General features: G+C 47.0%; 1 protein-coding gene across 1 annotated transcript; it reads left to right on the forward strand.

Moving 5' to 3' along the window:
- Nucleotides 1-550: 550 nt before the first annotated feature.
- On the forward strand, nucleotides 551-15147 carry galm (galactose mutarotase). Its single transcript, XM_080016746.1, has 8 exons — nucleotides 551-808; nucleotides 1700-1854; nucleotides 2981-3094; nucleotides 4588-4680; nucleotides 8339-8420; nucleotides 11796-11946; nucleotides 12138-12312; nucleotides 14054-15147. Exons 1-8 carry the CDS (start codon nucleotides 622-624, stop codon nucleotides 14135-14137), a joined length of 1041 nt encoding a protein of 346 aa, XP_079872872.1. The 5' UTR covers nucleotides 551-621; the 3' UTR covers nucleotides 14138-15147.
- The last annotated feature ends 1470 nt before the right edge of the window (nucleotides 15148-16617 follow it).

The raw sequence follows: 16617 nt of genomic DNA on the forward strand, positions 1-16617 counted from the left end.
GTTCTCACCTGGTGGCTTCTGATTCAATACTAGGTCGCGGGTCCATTTTGTGAGGAGCGCAGGTCAATTCCTCCGCTGTGTGAAAGCAGAGCGTTGCAGTGGTTCGTCTTCCATTCCCATTTCCCTGACCGTATCACTAGTCCTGTTTGCGTTCGATTGCTGTTGGGATAAAACTGGAACTTTGGAAGATCGGGGAAGTTAGTTGCCATATGTTCTATGGACTTTTAGCCCTTGTTGTACTTTTTTTGCGTGTTTTAAATATTCCCGAAAGCATTGCGGATTACGGCACCATTGATATATATATATATTTTTTTTTATAACACATCTTGTGCAGTAGCAGCAGGTTACTGGCGGCAGAAGGAGGGTTTGGTGCTTGAGGTTTGCTTTCGGACGGAGGCTGCAAATCGCCCCTAAATACGAGGAAACGGCCCCGCACACTCCGGGCGGCGGGGGGCGGTGCGCGCACGTAAAGCGGGTCGGACTGCAACCGACCACAGACGAGGAAGTTCACCAAGCGTCAACATTGTTTTGCGTTTTGTTTTGGTTTTTTTCCCCCCCGTGACGTTAGGGCGTCGGTGTATTTCAGGCGTTTATTTTCCACGAACGGCCAACACGCTCACAATGACCCGGGTAAGGTCGGAGCGGTTCGGGGAACTTACCGGCGGGGCCCGCGTGGACAGGTGGGTGCTGCGGTCGCCTCAAACCGAGGTGGAGATCCTCACCCTGGGCTGCATCGTCAGAGCCGTCCGGAGCCGGGACAGGGACGGACGCGCCGTGGACCTGGTCCAGGGCTACGAAGACCTGGAAGGTACGGTAAACGGGCCCGACCCTTAACCCTCCATTATTTTCCCATTATTGTGCGCACGTAATATTTTGTGCTTAGTTTCCCTGGAACTCGGGAACCGACATTTCCGTGTCGCTAAGTCCTCGCTTCCGAGCTAAATGTGTGTTCTGTCGCCTCTGCTCGGGGGGGAAAAAAACCCCCAAAAAAACACATCCGAATGCCCGCCGCAAACTTGTTTTTGTTGGGGCAAACTCCAAAATTCTCCAACCCCTAACGACGTCTTCCGGCTTGGAATTCCGCCTGGAATGGCGTTTCCAGGGAGGAGTCTGATTTTGCCGAGCTCCTGCCGGGATGCAATGCAGCATAATACCGCCACTGTAAGAGGAGCTCCCCTGGCCCGTGTGGGAATGATAAAGCGCGTCAAGCAAGCTCCACAGCCTTCCCTTACCACAACTTTGCCTGTCTGCAAAGTCTGTTCTATCGTTGATATTGATGTACTATGGAGATATGAGTTAATATTCCTAAAAAAAAAACCAACAACAACAAAAAAAGGCAGGCTGTATGAAAATGAAGGCTTTCAGAATGAGTTATTCAGAATAAACAGCATTTTTTTTTTAGAAACCTGTCGGTCAGTGTGATTGCTGCAAAAGCGACCAGGCAAAATATCAATTTTTGCAACTGTTTTGCAATGGCTATTTACAATCTCAAAGTCTTATTTAGACATTAGACTTTTTTTTTTTTTTTTTAAGTGTGCAGATCTTTTGATGCCTCTTGTCTGCCATCATTTGAACCGGTGTGCATATTTAAGTTGTTTTTAACATATGTATATCACTTTATAGGATACATTCACACTCAACGGCAACATTGATTTTTATCAAAAGCATGCAATGCAACTGTATTGTTCTGTGGCTGCAGGATATGTGTCAGACCAGCGGTACTTTGGTGCAGTGGTGGGCCGCGTGGCGAACAGAATTGCCAAGGGGAGGTTTCAAGTGGAAAGGAAGGAGTACCAGATCGACACCAACAATGGGCCAAATGCTATTCATGGCGGCCTGAGGGGCTTCAATAAGGTGCGTCTCTCACATCATTCTGCTGTGCCTCCATCCTCGCACCGAATGAACGCTGTTTTTGGGGGTGGTCCACAGTACATACAACATGCCTGAACTTTCCATTGACCAGTGTTAATAAAAAGTCAGTATATGTTTGTCGTAATCAAAATCCAAAAATATTATACAACGTGGTCAAAATCAAACTTCAAGGAAATGCCTATTTAAAAACAATGACTGCAAGAAAATAATACAGTGGAAAAAGTAGATGATGGTGTATAGATTTATCAAAGAAGGAAATGAGTTAGTCATTTTTGCCGATGTGCGTTTGATTTATCACCTGGCTGTCTTCATCAGACGAGAACATTAATATTCCGAGAGCGGCTGCTGTCGCCGCATGGCTGCCAAGAACACAGAAGGCACAAGCGATTAGGGGACTGCAGCCTGTTGCGTTTAAAACTAAGAGTTGAAGCCCCAGTCCTCTGAAGACTGATGGTGGGATTGTTGAGGAAGAGCCACCAAGAGGCCACAGAGTTGTACTGCAGTAGTACAGCGCTTGGCGTGTAATCCCTCTTTCACGGGGCATCAGCAGCCACCCACCAGTACCACTGACCTCCGAAGGCAATAATCATTTGCATCGATGAATCCAGAGAGAGGGACTGTTACGGGGAAGTGGACTCTGTAATGGCCTGTAAAACAAATGCCGCAAAAGCTGATGTGAACACACGTCATGTTGCTTCATTTACGTTCATTTGCAGGAAAAGTCCGTTGAATAACACACAAATAAGTAGGTTGCAGAGCGTAAAAAATGCAAATGTATTCAACGAAGCAATTAAAAAGGAGGAATTCAACCTTGTAGATTGGACTTGAAGGTCGATCTACCTCCACCATCATCTGCAGCATAAGGGATATCCATCATGCATAGGGAACCTCCCTATCAGAATCAAATATTCAAATCAATAATGCCCAGACGATTAATAACAAAATATATAATAATGCCAGAATATATATTTCTTATAGAAGCAACAAACCATTACGTTTGATTTACAGTGTAATATGAGAGGTGGTGTAGTAAAAACCAAAATTCTACATAGTATAAGACAGTTTCTGAATGTGGCATCATCACACACGCAATGTCCATTGTGTCCAGGCTATCTGGCTGGCTGAGGCCGTGGACGGAGGAGTGCGTTTGAGCCATACAAGTCCAGATGGAGACCAGGGCTATCCAGGAGAAGTCCAAGTATCCGTAACATACACTCTCCAGGTACCCGCCAAAAAAATCCTTTTCATGCCAAAAACAACTACGTCAATGAGCATCGGAAATAATTATGTCGGCAAGAAGGGTGACTTTGCATGCAAATGATTGAACATTTTTGAGTTTGTATTTGTAAGTATCTATGGTTGTTGTATGGCAGACTTTTGCACATGGTTATATATAACCATTCTTAGGGGTTGATAAATGAGACCCAGTCAGTCTATTTAACAGAGTTCTTACCAGGCCCTTGAGGTGCTTGAAGTGTTTGAATTTTGTCCTCAGAAATGTAACTGCTGGAATGCCTTGAAAATAGCTCATTTTGTACTGAAGTTCTTGAAAAGTAATAAAAAAATGTGGTAATTGAAAACCTGTGATATTCCCCCTGGTTTTCTTATTCAAATTGTTATATAATACACATTTATTATTATATATATTATTATGTATTACACATTTTCAAGAACTGCTTTTACGACAGATTATGCCAGGGCCTATGAATAGAAGAAGAAACACAAATGGCAAATAAATACATTTTAAAAATCCTCTCTACTTTTTCATCATCTGTATCTTCATTGGTCCTGTATTTATAGATTTATTTTGTCATTTATAACACAAAAATGCATTATATATATTTATGTGTATATATATATATATCACACTCACACACACACACACACACACACACACCATTTACCAATATAAATAATAGGCAATGAGACATGTTGTAGCCAATTTGATGTGTGCTATAGGTTATGTGTGGTAAGTTGTGTAAATTTGGCTGTTGCTACTCTACCTGCGCACTAGAGGGCATAGGCAGGTTATCACAGTAGTCATGTAGCCTACATAGGGTGAACAACTGGGGGAATTAGGAAATTAGGAACTGGGAAGCCACAGTTTTTCAGCTGTGCGTGCGTCTGGGCTGTTTTCTTTTTTTGTCGTAGTGTCAGTATTTTTTGTTTTGTTTCACATTTACAAGCTTGTTTTTCACATCATTCAGGCAATGCATCCACCTTTTGTAGGTGTTCTTTAATCTATATACTTATAATAAAAAAAAAGTGTGAAACGCCTAGTCCATGGCAGACCAAATTGTTTTTGCACCAATTCGCGTTGGAAATGTCTTCATCTTCCCTCAAGTGGCTTTTTTTTGTTGTTCGATTACCACGACACCAAGATCATATTAAATCTTAATTATTAAAGAGCACATTGAAAATTGGTGTTTGTTGTGTAAAAAAGTTCTTGTATGTATCTTGAATTTCCTTTTGTATTGCCAAAATGAACCCTGATTTAAATTAAAAGGAATTGCGCGTAAACTAACAAACAAAGCCGATGTAATTAACTTAATTTCCTACCTTGTTTAATAAAACACAGTTGCAGAGATGAGATCAGTTAGACACTTGATATGAGATGGGATTTATTTTTCCGCAGATTAAATTAGCTTGGGAGAATTGTGTGATGAACACAATGTAGAGTGAGCTTATGGATATAACACTTACTACTGTGTACAGGGTGAAACGCTGAGCGCCGAGTACCAGGCACACTCCACCAGAACAACTCCGATCAACCTCACCAACCACTCCTACTTCAACCTGGCGGGGCACGTAAGTTCAACAATGACGATCATGTCAGCATTTATTGTCACACACCAAAAAAAATAAAATAAAAAATCACACTGCATTGAGGTGAACTATTAGGAATTACAAGGAGAATCAGGTACAGGGGTGGGCTTCTTTGTGTAGCATCGTAGCAAGGAATTTAACGTCATATTCATATTATTTTCTGGTTGATATGTAAATATGATGTATATTTTTATATTTTTGTAAATTCTAATTTATTACCCGTTCTTTCCTTGTTTCATTCTTTTATATCTTGGAGAGATTACAATCAAGCATGCCACATATGGTTGGGCAGTTGGGTTATGTCCTCGTGGCAGATAAGGGGGGCGGGGTTAAGCCACGTCTGCAAGGGACAGGGCTGGCTTGGCTCCGTGGTGGCGCAGCTTTACCGGGTCTGCCCCATCAGCCTCTTTAAGCGCTGGTTGGTCGGAGCCGGCTGGGAAAGTCATATATGTTGTTACGTCATTCAGTGGGGAGCTGAGGCACACGACGTGGAAACACCTGCGATCCGGAGCGCAACCACAAGAAACATACTCTGTCAAACCCTTTCAGTTTATCTTCCTGTTTTGCCAGCGAGCCTTTGTGTTAACGTTGTAAATAAAATCCTTGCCATGTCTGCGCTCCACTGCCCTGAACGACTCCCTCTCCCGATGCGAATTGTCTGAGCAGGGCCCCTCTGTCAAATAAGCGGTGCTGCTGTGCCTGGGCCTGGAGCAAATTCTCCTCTGAATGCTGTCCCAGCACATGTAGCTTGGCTCTCGGTCCATAACGTACTGTATCTCGTTCTTACTGGCGCTAGGACCCTCCTCCCAGTTTTTTATTTTTTTTATTAGGTCTAGCACGCCTGGGGTCTCCTGCCAAAAAGGAGCTCAAAGGGAGAAAATCAGCGAAAAATACGGGTGAGTGAACATGGCGTCTGGGCGCATCAATACGCCATTGATTTTAACTACCCCCTCAAAGGCTACGCGAAGGGTAAGGGACTGCTCTAGCGGAAAATCATCCGTGGAGGAGACCACTGGGACGGGGGAAGACCCCAGTGGGACTCCACTCCTGACCCCGCAGCAACCACTAACGACCCCTCAGCGTCACCACGCGCCACACAACACTCAATTCTCCCCACCGACCATGAGCGCACTCCAACAGCCTCCTTCATTATGTGTCAAACCCTGGCGAATTCGTAACCAAAATAAGGGAGTGCAACAGGCGGGAGCTAACCGCAGCCTTCAGCCTATGCCTTTTGTGGTAAGCATAAGCATGGTAACAAATACGTGTGAATATCCCCGAGCACACACCGAATCTCCACCCGTGATGCCTCCACAGAGCCTGGGTAGAACCAGGCATTGCTGGACCATCGTCTGAGAACATCCAGAGTCCAGCAAAGCCTGATGTCTACTCCCTTGTACTGTTACCAGTACGTTGAAGGTCCCTCCCCGACCTGGGGAGGGGCTCGGCGGACCAGCGACCCGAGCCCCTGTCTGACCTCCATCATGGGGCAGTCCCGCTGATTATGGTTGGGTCATCTACAGCGGCATTACCCCTGCCCAGGCGTTTAAGCAGCTGTCTGTGGGCCTGCAGCAGCGCCGCCCTGGGAGGTTACAGGGGACAGAGAGGGGACAGCACGGGAAGGGGAGACAGTGTCCCGCTGCACCAAAGAGCGAGGCGGATCTCTGGCCGGCCCCCTCCAGGACATTGGCCAGGGCCGGGGTCCCGGCGACTCCCCCAAGGGTCCTGGGGGTGGACGCAGTGGGCCTCTGGAGGTCCTCGCACGGGGCACCAGGACGGGCTGGGGACCCAGCCAATCCCGTGTGGGTCCTGGGGGTGGACGCAGGGCCCCCCCCCGAGCTTCTCCCCTGGGGCTCCAGGACGGGCTGCGCACCCATCCCATCCCGCATGGGTCCTGGGGGCGGGCGTGGGGGCTGGTCCTCCGGTTGGCTCCAGGTTTGGCGACGGCGGGCCAGCTGTGCGCTGTGGCGTGCTCCTTGTCCCGGTGGGGCTCGTGCCTCCCGGAGACGGCGATGGTGCCCAGATGCCCGGCCAGTAAAAGCGCATCATTATGCTCTGCAGAGTTTTTTTCCTGTCAGAGGTGACCGGCTTTCGGGTTGCTGTGGCTTTTTGGTACCAATAACTGGGTGACCTCCTCTCCTGACTGGGTGTCGCGGCTTACCCAATATAACCTGTCCCTAATCATTGAAAAGTACGGGTGCGTGAGCGCGTAGCCTGGTCGCACTGCCCCCCCATCAATCCTCCCTACTTGTTCGAACGCGACGCGTAGAGTGTCTGTAACCCTTACCCGAGACTGTTTGACGGAAAGTCCCCTTCAGGAAAGCCCACTGGGGCTGGGGAAGCCACTTGTGGATACACCTGAAGAACCCCATGCACACACCGAATCTCCACCCGTGATGCCTCCACCAAAGCTCCAGGCCGATCCATGGTCTACGAGCAGCTGGAGTCCAGAAAAGCCTGGTGTCTACCCCCTTGTCACATGACCGGCTGCCGGGATGGTCCACCGCCTGGCAGGTCTCCCGGTGGTCCTGGGGTTGGACAGAGAGGCAGAACTCCGACCGGCTCACAGTCTCCAGCAGCGAGGCAGACGTGGGTCGCCAGGTAGTCCTCGGCAAGGACGATGGTCGCCTCCGGTGTGTCAGGGTGATTGCAGCGGACTCAGCTGGCCGTCTGGGCCGAAATGCCCTCCAGGAACCGGTCCAGGACCACGACGTTGATGATCTGGTCGGCCGTCCTCTCCCCCGGCTGCAGCCACCGTCTGGCAGCATCCCTCAGCAGCTGGGCGTAGGCGAAAGCCGGTGTAGTCAAGTGTCTGGAAACGCTGCCAATGTCCCTCCGGTGTCAGCCCCAGCCAGTCCAGGATGGCCTTCCTCACCACAGTGTAATTGCGGCGGGCCGCCTGCTGCGCATCCCTCTCGGGTGGGTGCGTCCGGAAGCCTGCCGCGGGCAGTCCCTCAGCAGCTCCTGCAGCGCTTCGTGGTCTGCCTCCTGTGTCCGCGCCTTCGCCTTGAGCATCTGGGGCTGCTGTTGCAGGACCACCGTCGCCGCGTCCTGCATCTGTGCCAGATGGCTGACCAGGTGCAGCGGGGACCGCTCCATGTTGTGATCTCGTCCTTGTTATATCCTGCCAACTACACCAGTGTAGTGGCTTCGCTACCCAGGTTCGGACGTCGGACTCGGTGACGCACAGCGGTGAAGAGGTTTGGCACGTCGGGTTGTATTAATAGAAGTCCCTTTCCCTTAAAGACGTGCTCGGACGTGGATTTCTCCACAGTTGTCAGTCTACCTCGCTGACTTCCCCTCGCCTCCCGGAGCCTGCTCGACCACGGCCCCCTAGTCTGCCGCAAGCTGAAGAAATCGGTGTAAAAGGGCAATCGATTTGCAATGCATAACATGGCTGCTTAGCAAACTGTTTGGAAGAATTTGGAGAGAACGGGTTTGATTAATGTTCCTCTTTGGTAATTTTTCTGCAAGAGGAAGCTTGTTATTCCGCAATATGCAAATCAATATTTATTATGACCTTGTCTGTTTAGAGACAACTCTGGGTTTTAATTAAGTTTGTTCTTGCCAAATTTCCAAGTTGTGTGTGTGTGTGTGTGTGTGTGTGTGTGTGTGTGTGTGTGTGTGTGTGTGTGTGTAGGATGCAGCCGACATCTACGGCCACGAGGTGTCCATCAACGCCCAATCCTACCTGCCTGTGGACCACACATCCATTCCCACAGGTAAGAGTATCAAATCAAGTTTTTCAATTCAAGTGCCTGGGAAATGGGAATTCTCTCTCGGTTTTCCAATTATGCATACGCTTTGATTTTCCCTTTTGCTGCAGTGTGTTAACAGTATTGAGTGAGTCTGTCTTTTGGGGAACACCTCAGGTGTCTGGAACAAGAAAACATCAACATATCCACTTGTGCCAGGCAGCTTTTCCTAACAGTAATCCACCCGTCGTGACAGTAATCTAGTTAATACAGTAAAAAACAGTTCTATCCAGCTCATTCCAGTAAAGCACTGAAGGATTCGGTCTACATTCTAGGCCGTGCGTCCATTTTACTGTCCATTAAAATTGTCACTTATTTAAATTACCCCCTTTTTTCCCCTATTTTTAAGATCTTTGTAACTTAGTTCCCTTCATCTAATCTCTCTCTCTCTCTCTCTCCCCCTCTCTCAATGCCCTCATTCCCTCCTTTGTCATCCCCTCCCACTCGCTCTCCCCAGAGGTAAGTTGCAATTGTGTGTGTCGCGGCCACGTGGGTCGGGGTGGTGTCTGAAAGTGACCGTCAGAGACTTCTAAGGATCCCTCTCCTCCGCTCATACCGTGCAGGGGCTCATTGCAGCATTTCCAGCGTATCAGCTTGCACAAACTGTCCCTGGCAAAATGCGTGTTTGCACATTGTGATAGGGTCAAAGAGGGCTTTAAATGTTTTTGTTGTTTTTTTTTTATAACATTTGTTTACCTACTACAGCATTTGTGTGGGTGCCTGCATGGGCGTAAGCAGTGATTCATAGCTGACATTACTGAATCACACACACACTCACACACTATGCATGCGTGCCGTTTGTGTTTTGTTCTCGTCCGTCAACAGACTTTGTTCCAGGCCCTTTTCTCCCCGAATTAGCAGCTGCTTTTCGTCGTGGAAATTGGCCCCAGAGGAGGCCAAAAGATACTAATGACTATGTATTTATAGCACTAAATAGATGTTAGCCGGGGTGGAAACCGCACTCAAATGACAACAGATTAGAACTGTGTTTTGTTCCGACACGACGCAACACACTATGAAAGAAAAATGTTACTTCACATTGTTACAGAGCCCGTGATATTTTCAGACACTGATCGACCTGTTCCCAAATATAGGATTGAACTGAAAAACGCTGTCATGTAAAAATGAAGTCACGGATCAGCCTTAAGATGGCCCCTGCGTGCCGTGCCGCTCTTGTTTACCACATTAAATGACTACAATTATTTGTGAAGGCCGGTTTTCAACTGCCGCTCGACAACAAAGTGCGCTTAACAAAATGGAACGATTTTAAGCGGGTCGGTATTTTTCGACCTTATTATCAATCACTGCGAGTCAACCCGAGCGATTGGCATCGGAATATTTTAGATTGATCCAATATTGAGATAAAAGCTTCAGCAGATATGGAATTTGCAAGTTAGACGGCGTAGTCAAGCGTTAACTTCAATTTCTGTGCGTACATATAATTGATTTAATTCATTCATTTTGATCTCTGAATTTCCCTCCCGAGTCCTATCGTGTCCTGCTGTGTCTGGGTAGAGGCGGAACTTTTGTGCAACACATCTTAAAGGTTAAGTCTGGATATATTCATTGAACCTCAGCATACTCTCATGTTTATTGAGGGAGGTGGCGAAGAGAAGAGACGGAGAACGACAGGGGAAAAGCTTGTTCGGGAACGGCGTACTGAACCAGCATACTGTTTAGTACGCCAAATGAATGTTTAGTATTTCCGAAACCATAGTACGCTCAAATAGTATGAGCAAAGTGCCAGGATGATACTACACCCGTTAGGCGATCGCAGCATGCAAACACTGCGCACTACGCTGGCCCTCACAGTGCAGCGCAGGGGGGCGAGATGCCACTGAAGGTTTCCCTCCGACGTGCTGAAAGGAAGAGGAGGGGCTCCATGACTACACTATACATACTAAATAAAGTACACTGGACGGATGTATGAACATGTAGGAGGTAGTACGCCGTTCTGGACTATGGGATAAAAAGAAGTGTTCCCCACACCCCTTGTAGTTCACCCCATCCACTTGTAGGTGATGGGGAGAATGGTTGGGAGAGATGGGGAGAGTGATTGCCGGCGCCGGCGTCGGCATCGGTGTGTGGGTGTGTGTATTGCTGTTACTGACCTGCTGTAGAGCAGTGGCCTCGCGGGGGAAAGGCTCTTTTATCTCGTCCCTCCACTAAAAGCCTCTACCTGCGGTGCATCCCTATTAACTCAATGCTTTGTGCTGGTTCTGATGCGGTTGCCTGCATAAAAAAAACAACAATCAGTTATTTGTGGGTTTCTAGAGGTGGTTCCACCTCATTATATGTATTTGATGGAGTTGTATCAATAATGTGCAAAAAAAAAAAAAAAAGGGAGGTACCCATCCAAATCTTCCTCTATAAGCGTTTAACTTGTGTAGTTTAAATTGACTTTATCATAGTTTTTATTGAATCGCCAAAGCCTTTTTTTTTCTAATGTGTTTGCCTTCTTCCCAGATGCAGCAAATCGCTCGTGGTGAAACGTGGGAAATGCAAGTTCACGAGTGTGTTTGTTGCGGTCGTTTATCTGCTCCATTTTGCAACCGACTTAGTGGTTGCTTTATTGTTTTGTTTTGAGTCGCTTTCACATCGCAGTCGAAGCATATGTAATGAAGCTGTTATTGTTTCACAGTCGTGGTTTTCTCTTCGGTGGCATCAGATGTGCCATCACCGAGGACGAAAAATTGAGTTGTTTGTTTGTCTCTCCGTAATAAATGGTGGAAATCGGGGCAGTGTTTGCTGTCCTTTCTCAAGCAGTTAAACACGGTACTTACTTACTTAATTTAAAAATACAAATTAAAACACCCGTATGGTATGTACAATTGTTTAGCGGATGTATGAAATTGTACTTATAATTTCAGCACAGCTCGTTCTGGCGTTCCGTGATGTGAGGGGTGTAAGTGTTTCAAACAGACAAGCTCCTGGTGATTGTGTCTGCCCGTACACTCATACAGCTCAGAGAATGAATCATCAAATTCTCCTTTCTGACTTCGAAGACCATGATTGCGTAGCTATGCTGGTCCCGTATGCCTGCAGGCGAACAGGTGACCATTTCGAAAGGCGAGGATGCCCACGGCGCCTCTCCATTTTGTACAAGCCGTTCTGATTCTCATTCTATTTCAAGCCCCGTCTTTGCATTGAGTAGGAAATCACAGGAAATCAACTGTAGTGAAATAATAATGCATCCGTTTTCCCAAGGTGGAGAAGCCTCCGTTTGTCCTCGTTTGTTTCCCTCCAGTTTTTTTTTTTTTGTTTGTTTTTTTTTGGTCGCATTCATCCGCTATCTTGCGTCAAATACGACACCAACCAAGTCGCCTATCCCTTGTTTCCCAGGGGACGTGAGAGCGGTGGTGGACACACCTTTCGACCTAAGAAAACCGGTTCTGATTGGCCCTCGGCTGAAGGAGCTCCCAGGGCCTGGGTTTGACCACAACTTCTGTTTAGCGTCACCTGGGGATCTGTGGGCAGAGAGATACGCCGCCCGGTGAGAGTCTGTGTGTCTGTGTGTCACAAGAAACACTGGGGAACGTAAAAGATCATCTAAATACCGTTAGCAATGCAAAAATGCGCAAGTGCGTGGGTGAATTAAAAATGACCTGCCAATATCAATAACAGGGAAAAAAAGCCGTATTGCCACAGACGGGACTTCAACCCCTTTTCCCTCCTTCCCGTTAGGGCGTGTCACCCAGCCAGCGGCCGCGTGCTGGAGGTGTCCACCAGCCAGCCGGGGCTCCAGCTCTACACGGCCAACTTTCTCGACGGCTCCGTGGCGGGAAAGGACGGAGCCCGATACCAGAAGCACAGCTCCTTCTGCCTGGAGACGCAGAACTGGCCCGATGCCGTCAACCAGGTAGAAAAGTTTTTACATTTAACCCTGTGATACCTGGGAGGGAGAGGAGGGAGGGAGAGGGAGAGCTTTATTAGCTGCGTACGTACCGTGCTGACAGGGTCTAAAGGGTGTGTACGTGTGCTAAGATGCAGGGACATTTTATTCAGGTCTTTGCTGTCCACTCACATGTGGGTGGGGTGTCATGGCTGAATGTGCAGAAACTTAACTCCCCCCATTAGATCTCTCTCTCTTGCTCGCTCGCTCTGTCACACACATACACACAGTCAGCTTTTATCTTGCCACTTTGTCAATATCGTTCCTTACTTTCAAGCTAAAAGTTACAAGAACACATTGATTTGGATTAATTTAGAGGAGTGAGCGAGAGGGGAAAGAAAGCTGAGAGTGAGGATGAACATGCTGAATTTTAAAGAAGCGTGCGTGCGTTCGTGTGTGTGACTATAGCCGTCTACCCATCTTTTCACAACAGCCATACCCTGGTTTCCAGACGAGACTTAATGGGACTATGAGGGAAAATCATGGGAAATTTTGCCCACGGGGACAATTCATCGCCATTTAATCTAAAAACACAGGCTTAGACACAATAACTCGCTCATGGACAGAAAAATGATTCTGTCCTGCTCATGGCCGGACAGAATCATTTTAAATAATAATTTAATGGCGAATGGCAGCTGCACCATTTGCATTTTTGCATAAATGGCTGTGATTGTGTCCTGCTTTTGTGGGATTGACAGCCGGACAATCTGGATGTGTGTGGATGAGTGTGCCACTTATTGTTTCAGTGAGGGAAACCTTCCATCCTCACGCTTCACGCCAAACATTTGCTCGGCAGCTGACCCATGTGTTTTCCCAAAACCCAGCTCCAACGAAATATTTGAGTTAATTGCTATCGTTGTAATTATCCTCACTGTTGCCAAGCCTCAATGAAGCCATTAACGCCGAATCGCGCCGAAATTCCCTGGCTCTCCGCGATCACTGTGATCGTCAAGGTGGATGTTCTCTAGTGCGAGTCACTTCTCATCGATTGAAAAAAAATTTGACCCACATCTATGCAGTTTTATTCCAAGAATGGGAACATGTTTATGTATTCATTTTTGTTCGATTTGGCATTACTGCAGTAGAAGACTGGTAAGTACTACGGTGATAACTTCGGAATAACGGTTTTGTACTGATATTCTGAAAAAAACTGATGGTTATACGCAAAGAGAAAATAAGGACTTCTGCCTTCAATAATGGAAGTGGTGGCGCGTTTGTGTGTGTTTTGCGTGTTGTTGGGTATGTAACTCCAGAGTACAGTGCGGAGCAGTGTCTGAGGGGAAATCAGATTATCCGAAGACCCAGTTTAAACTCGAACGTCCAAATTGAATCAAGGCAATGAATGAAAAAGGCAAACTTCAGGATGGAACGACACGGATTTGTAAACACCGTGTGGAGTTTTGTCTCGACAAGGAACGCAACACGTCCAGTCTAGCTGAGAACACACACACACACACACACACACACACACAGTTCTAAGGAAAATTTGGGAAGACAATGCATTTAATCACTGGAAGAAATGCACCATTTGAAGATTTTCTTTGCTGGCTATTTCATGGAAAATAAAAACAACATTGGTTCATCGATGTAAATTATCCTCCATCACTCTCCTGCAAAAGAGGTATTAATAAATATTTACTATTTACTAAACAGTCTTTGTTGACCTTCATCGTGTGTGTGTGTGTGTGTGTTTTTCTGTGTTTCTTAGCCTTTGTTCCCCGATTCCCTGCTGCGTCCAGGAGAAGAATATAGACACGTCACACGGTTCACCTTCACAACCATCTCAGCCTAGTGACTCTGCTAGTGATCACCTCGAGTGCTGCTTTCAGAGAACTAGAGCAGCCAGGTGTTTCCTAAAAGAATATGAATAAGGGAATCAATCCTCCGCATCCTGATTCTGATATATGGGGTTCTGCCTTTGCAAATTGAAGTGTTTCAATTTAGTTCTCGATCCACAATCTCGCCAAACTCTTTCAGCTTTCATGTTTTCACTGTGAATTTGCAATTTCCCCCCGGCAAAATGAGTTTTGGTCTTATTTATACCTCAGCGCTGTCATTCTTGTGATCGGTTTAGTAAATGTGATTTTCTCCGATGAATATCTGAGTGTCTCTGCTCCTCGCTCTGCTGCATTTATTCAAACACACATGAAGATCCAATCAGTCAAATGTTTAGATGTGTCTGTAACAGGGTGCACTGTGCAGAGTCCGCCTGCCACTGCATTTCAGAATAACAGGGCCAGAAGCCCAGCGCTGTTAAGGCCAAAATAGACATGACACTGGCCGCAGTCTGATTATGTTTAATAGATTTGTCTGCTCTCTTAGGATGCACATGAAACGTTGTTATTCATTATTAACACACACACATATATATAAATATATATATATATATATCTCACACCACTTTTATAGGGTGTGTGCGTCATGCCAGCTGTCCAGAGAGACAACCTGGGTTGCTATGGCAACACAATGTGCACCACTCCGTGAACCATCAAACCCATCACACTTAATTCTGGAAGTTTTTGAAATTAAATAAATAGTTTGACCATTGGGGTAGCAGCAAAAACGAGAAATCTAAGAATTTTCAGACAATAGCTTTATGCAACGCTATTATTATGGTTGATAAATTGTTATTAAGTCATTAAATAGTTGCTATATTATGAAAAACAAATTGATATGTTCACACCCTTATTTATAAAATTCTGTTCTGAAAAGAACTCCTCGAAGTTGTGTTTTGTGATGATTTGTTTGTTGCAGTGACATACTTTTTCAAGATTCAAGAGCTTTATTTGTGATATACATAATTCATACATGTATGCAGTGAAATGTCGCGCAGGAGACTGCAAGGGGCGGCGCCACAATCGCGATTCTGGGTTGTGTAGTTATATAATAGTATTAATTGTCTGTGTTGTATGAAATAAACATTTAAATCATTCGAAATGATTAAGGGATTAGGGATCTTATTGTTCCTAATAGTACAGTAGGAATTGTAAGGAGGGCGGTGGGGGGCTTCTACATCCCTGCACCTTGGCTCCACCCGCTGCCCAGTGGCTCCATTGAAGGCAGCTCTGGGCAGGTGTCCCGCGCCTCGGTAAGGCTCGTTGGGGTCAGCTCACGAGGATATAAGGTCTGCTCTAGGAGGATGTCCCGGGGACTTGGATACCACAGGAGCCCGGGGTGAGCGCTAGCCATTGGACTAGCTTTTGTTAGGTCGAGTGGCGACCCGGTTCAGGTAGTTTACAGGTAGAGTTAATGAGGATTTTGGCAGAGCAGCAGACTGCAACGGGAGCTTGTTGCAGAGCAACGGCAACAAAATGCCATTCTCTATGCAGAGGTACACAAGTGCATGGCAGCAGCCTTTCCCCAGTCATCCCAACCCCAGCCGGTTCATTCCCAATGAGAGACTGATGAGGTAGCGTAGAGGCCTACCTGACAGATTTTGAATGCACCGCCATGAGGGAGGGCTGGCGGGCAGATACCTGGGCAGATCTTGTGGGCCCTTAACTGATTGTCCCGGCCCGGCCCAGCAGGCCTACTTCGACCGCCCATCAGAACAGGCCAAAGTGTATGCCACGCTTAGGCAGGGGGGTTTGGCTAGGTACGGGTATAGCCAGGGGCAAACTTACCCGTTTCGGTAATGAAATGAATGAAACGGGCCCCCAACCACCAGGAAGCCCTGTGATGGCCCCCAAGCGGTGTGGTTATATTTTATTATTATTTTTTTTTATGATTCAAATAAGTTTTGGATCCAGGTGGTTGGCTCGAGGCTTTATCGTGCAAGCGGGATTCTTGCTTGAGATCTACAGAGGAGAGTGGGATAGAAGAAAACAGGGGAGAGGACAGGGAGAAAGTAGATGTGTCGCTTTATTGATTATCCACGGGGCCCAATGCGAGGGGAAACGTGACGGTGTGGTGTAGCTGTGCAGCACTCGGCCAAGGCTGAGAGAAGGTAAGAAATCGCGCACCGGGACCGAAGGATTACACTGGAGTCTGACACCCGGCTCCAGACCCGAGCCCAGGTTACCCAGATTGTAAATGGCGGAGAGTGGATGACTCGGTGATTTATGGCCCATATGACTTCAATTTCGGTGCAAACTGAGTTCACAAAGCTTGGAGCTGCCTCGCACGCTACTAGCGCCCCCCCTACCATGCCTTTTAAAAAAAATTTTTTTTGTTTCTTCCACATATTCATTCACAAAGCTCCAGGATAAGGCTTTATTCCTGTTGTGTTCTGTTCATCGAACAGACCCCCCCCCCCCCCCCCCCACCTTTTGG

This window comes from Zeus faber (assembly GCF_960531495.2).
Source record: "Zeus faber genome assembly, chromosome: 16".
Classification (NCBI taxonomy): Eukaryota; Metazoa; Chordata; class Actinopteri; order Zeiformes; family Zeidae; genus Zeus; species Zeus faber.

Coding starts and splice junctions, on each gene's coding strand:
- galm (XM_080016746.1), top strand. CDS start 622: ATGACCCGGGTAAGGTCGGAGCGGTTCGGGGAACTTACCGGCGGGGCC. Junction 809..1,699: donor GGGCTACGAAGACCTGGAAG/GTACGGTAAACG, acceptor CTGTGGCTGCAG/GATATGTGTCAGACCAGCGG. Junction 1,855..2,980: donor GCCTGAGGGGCTTCAATAAG/GTGCGTCTCTCA, acceptor CATTGTGTCCAG/GCTATCTGGCTGGCTGAGGC.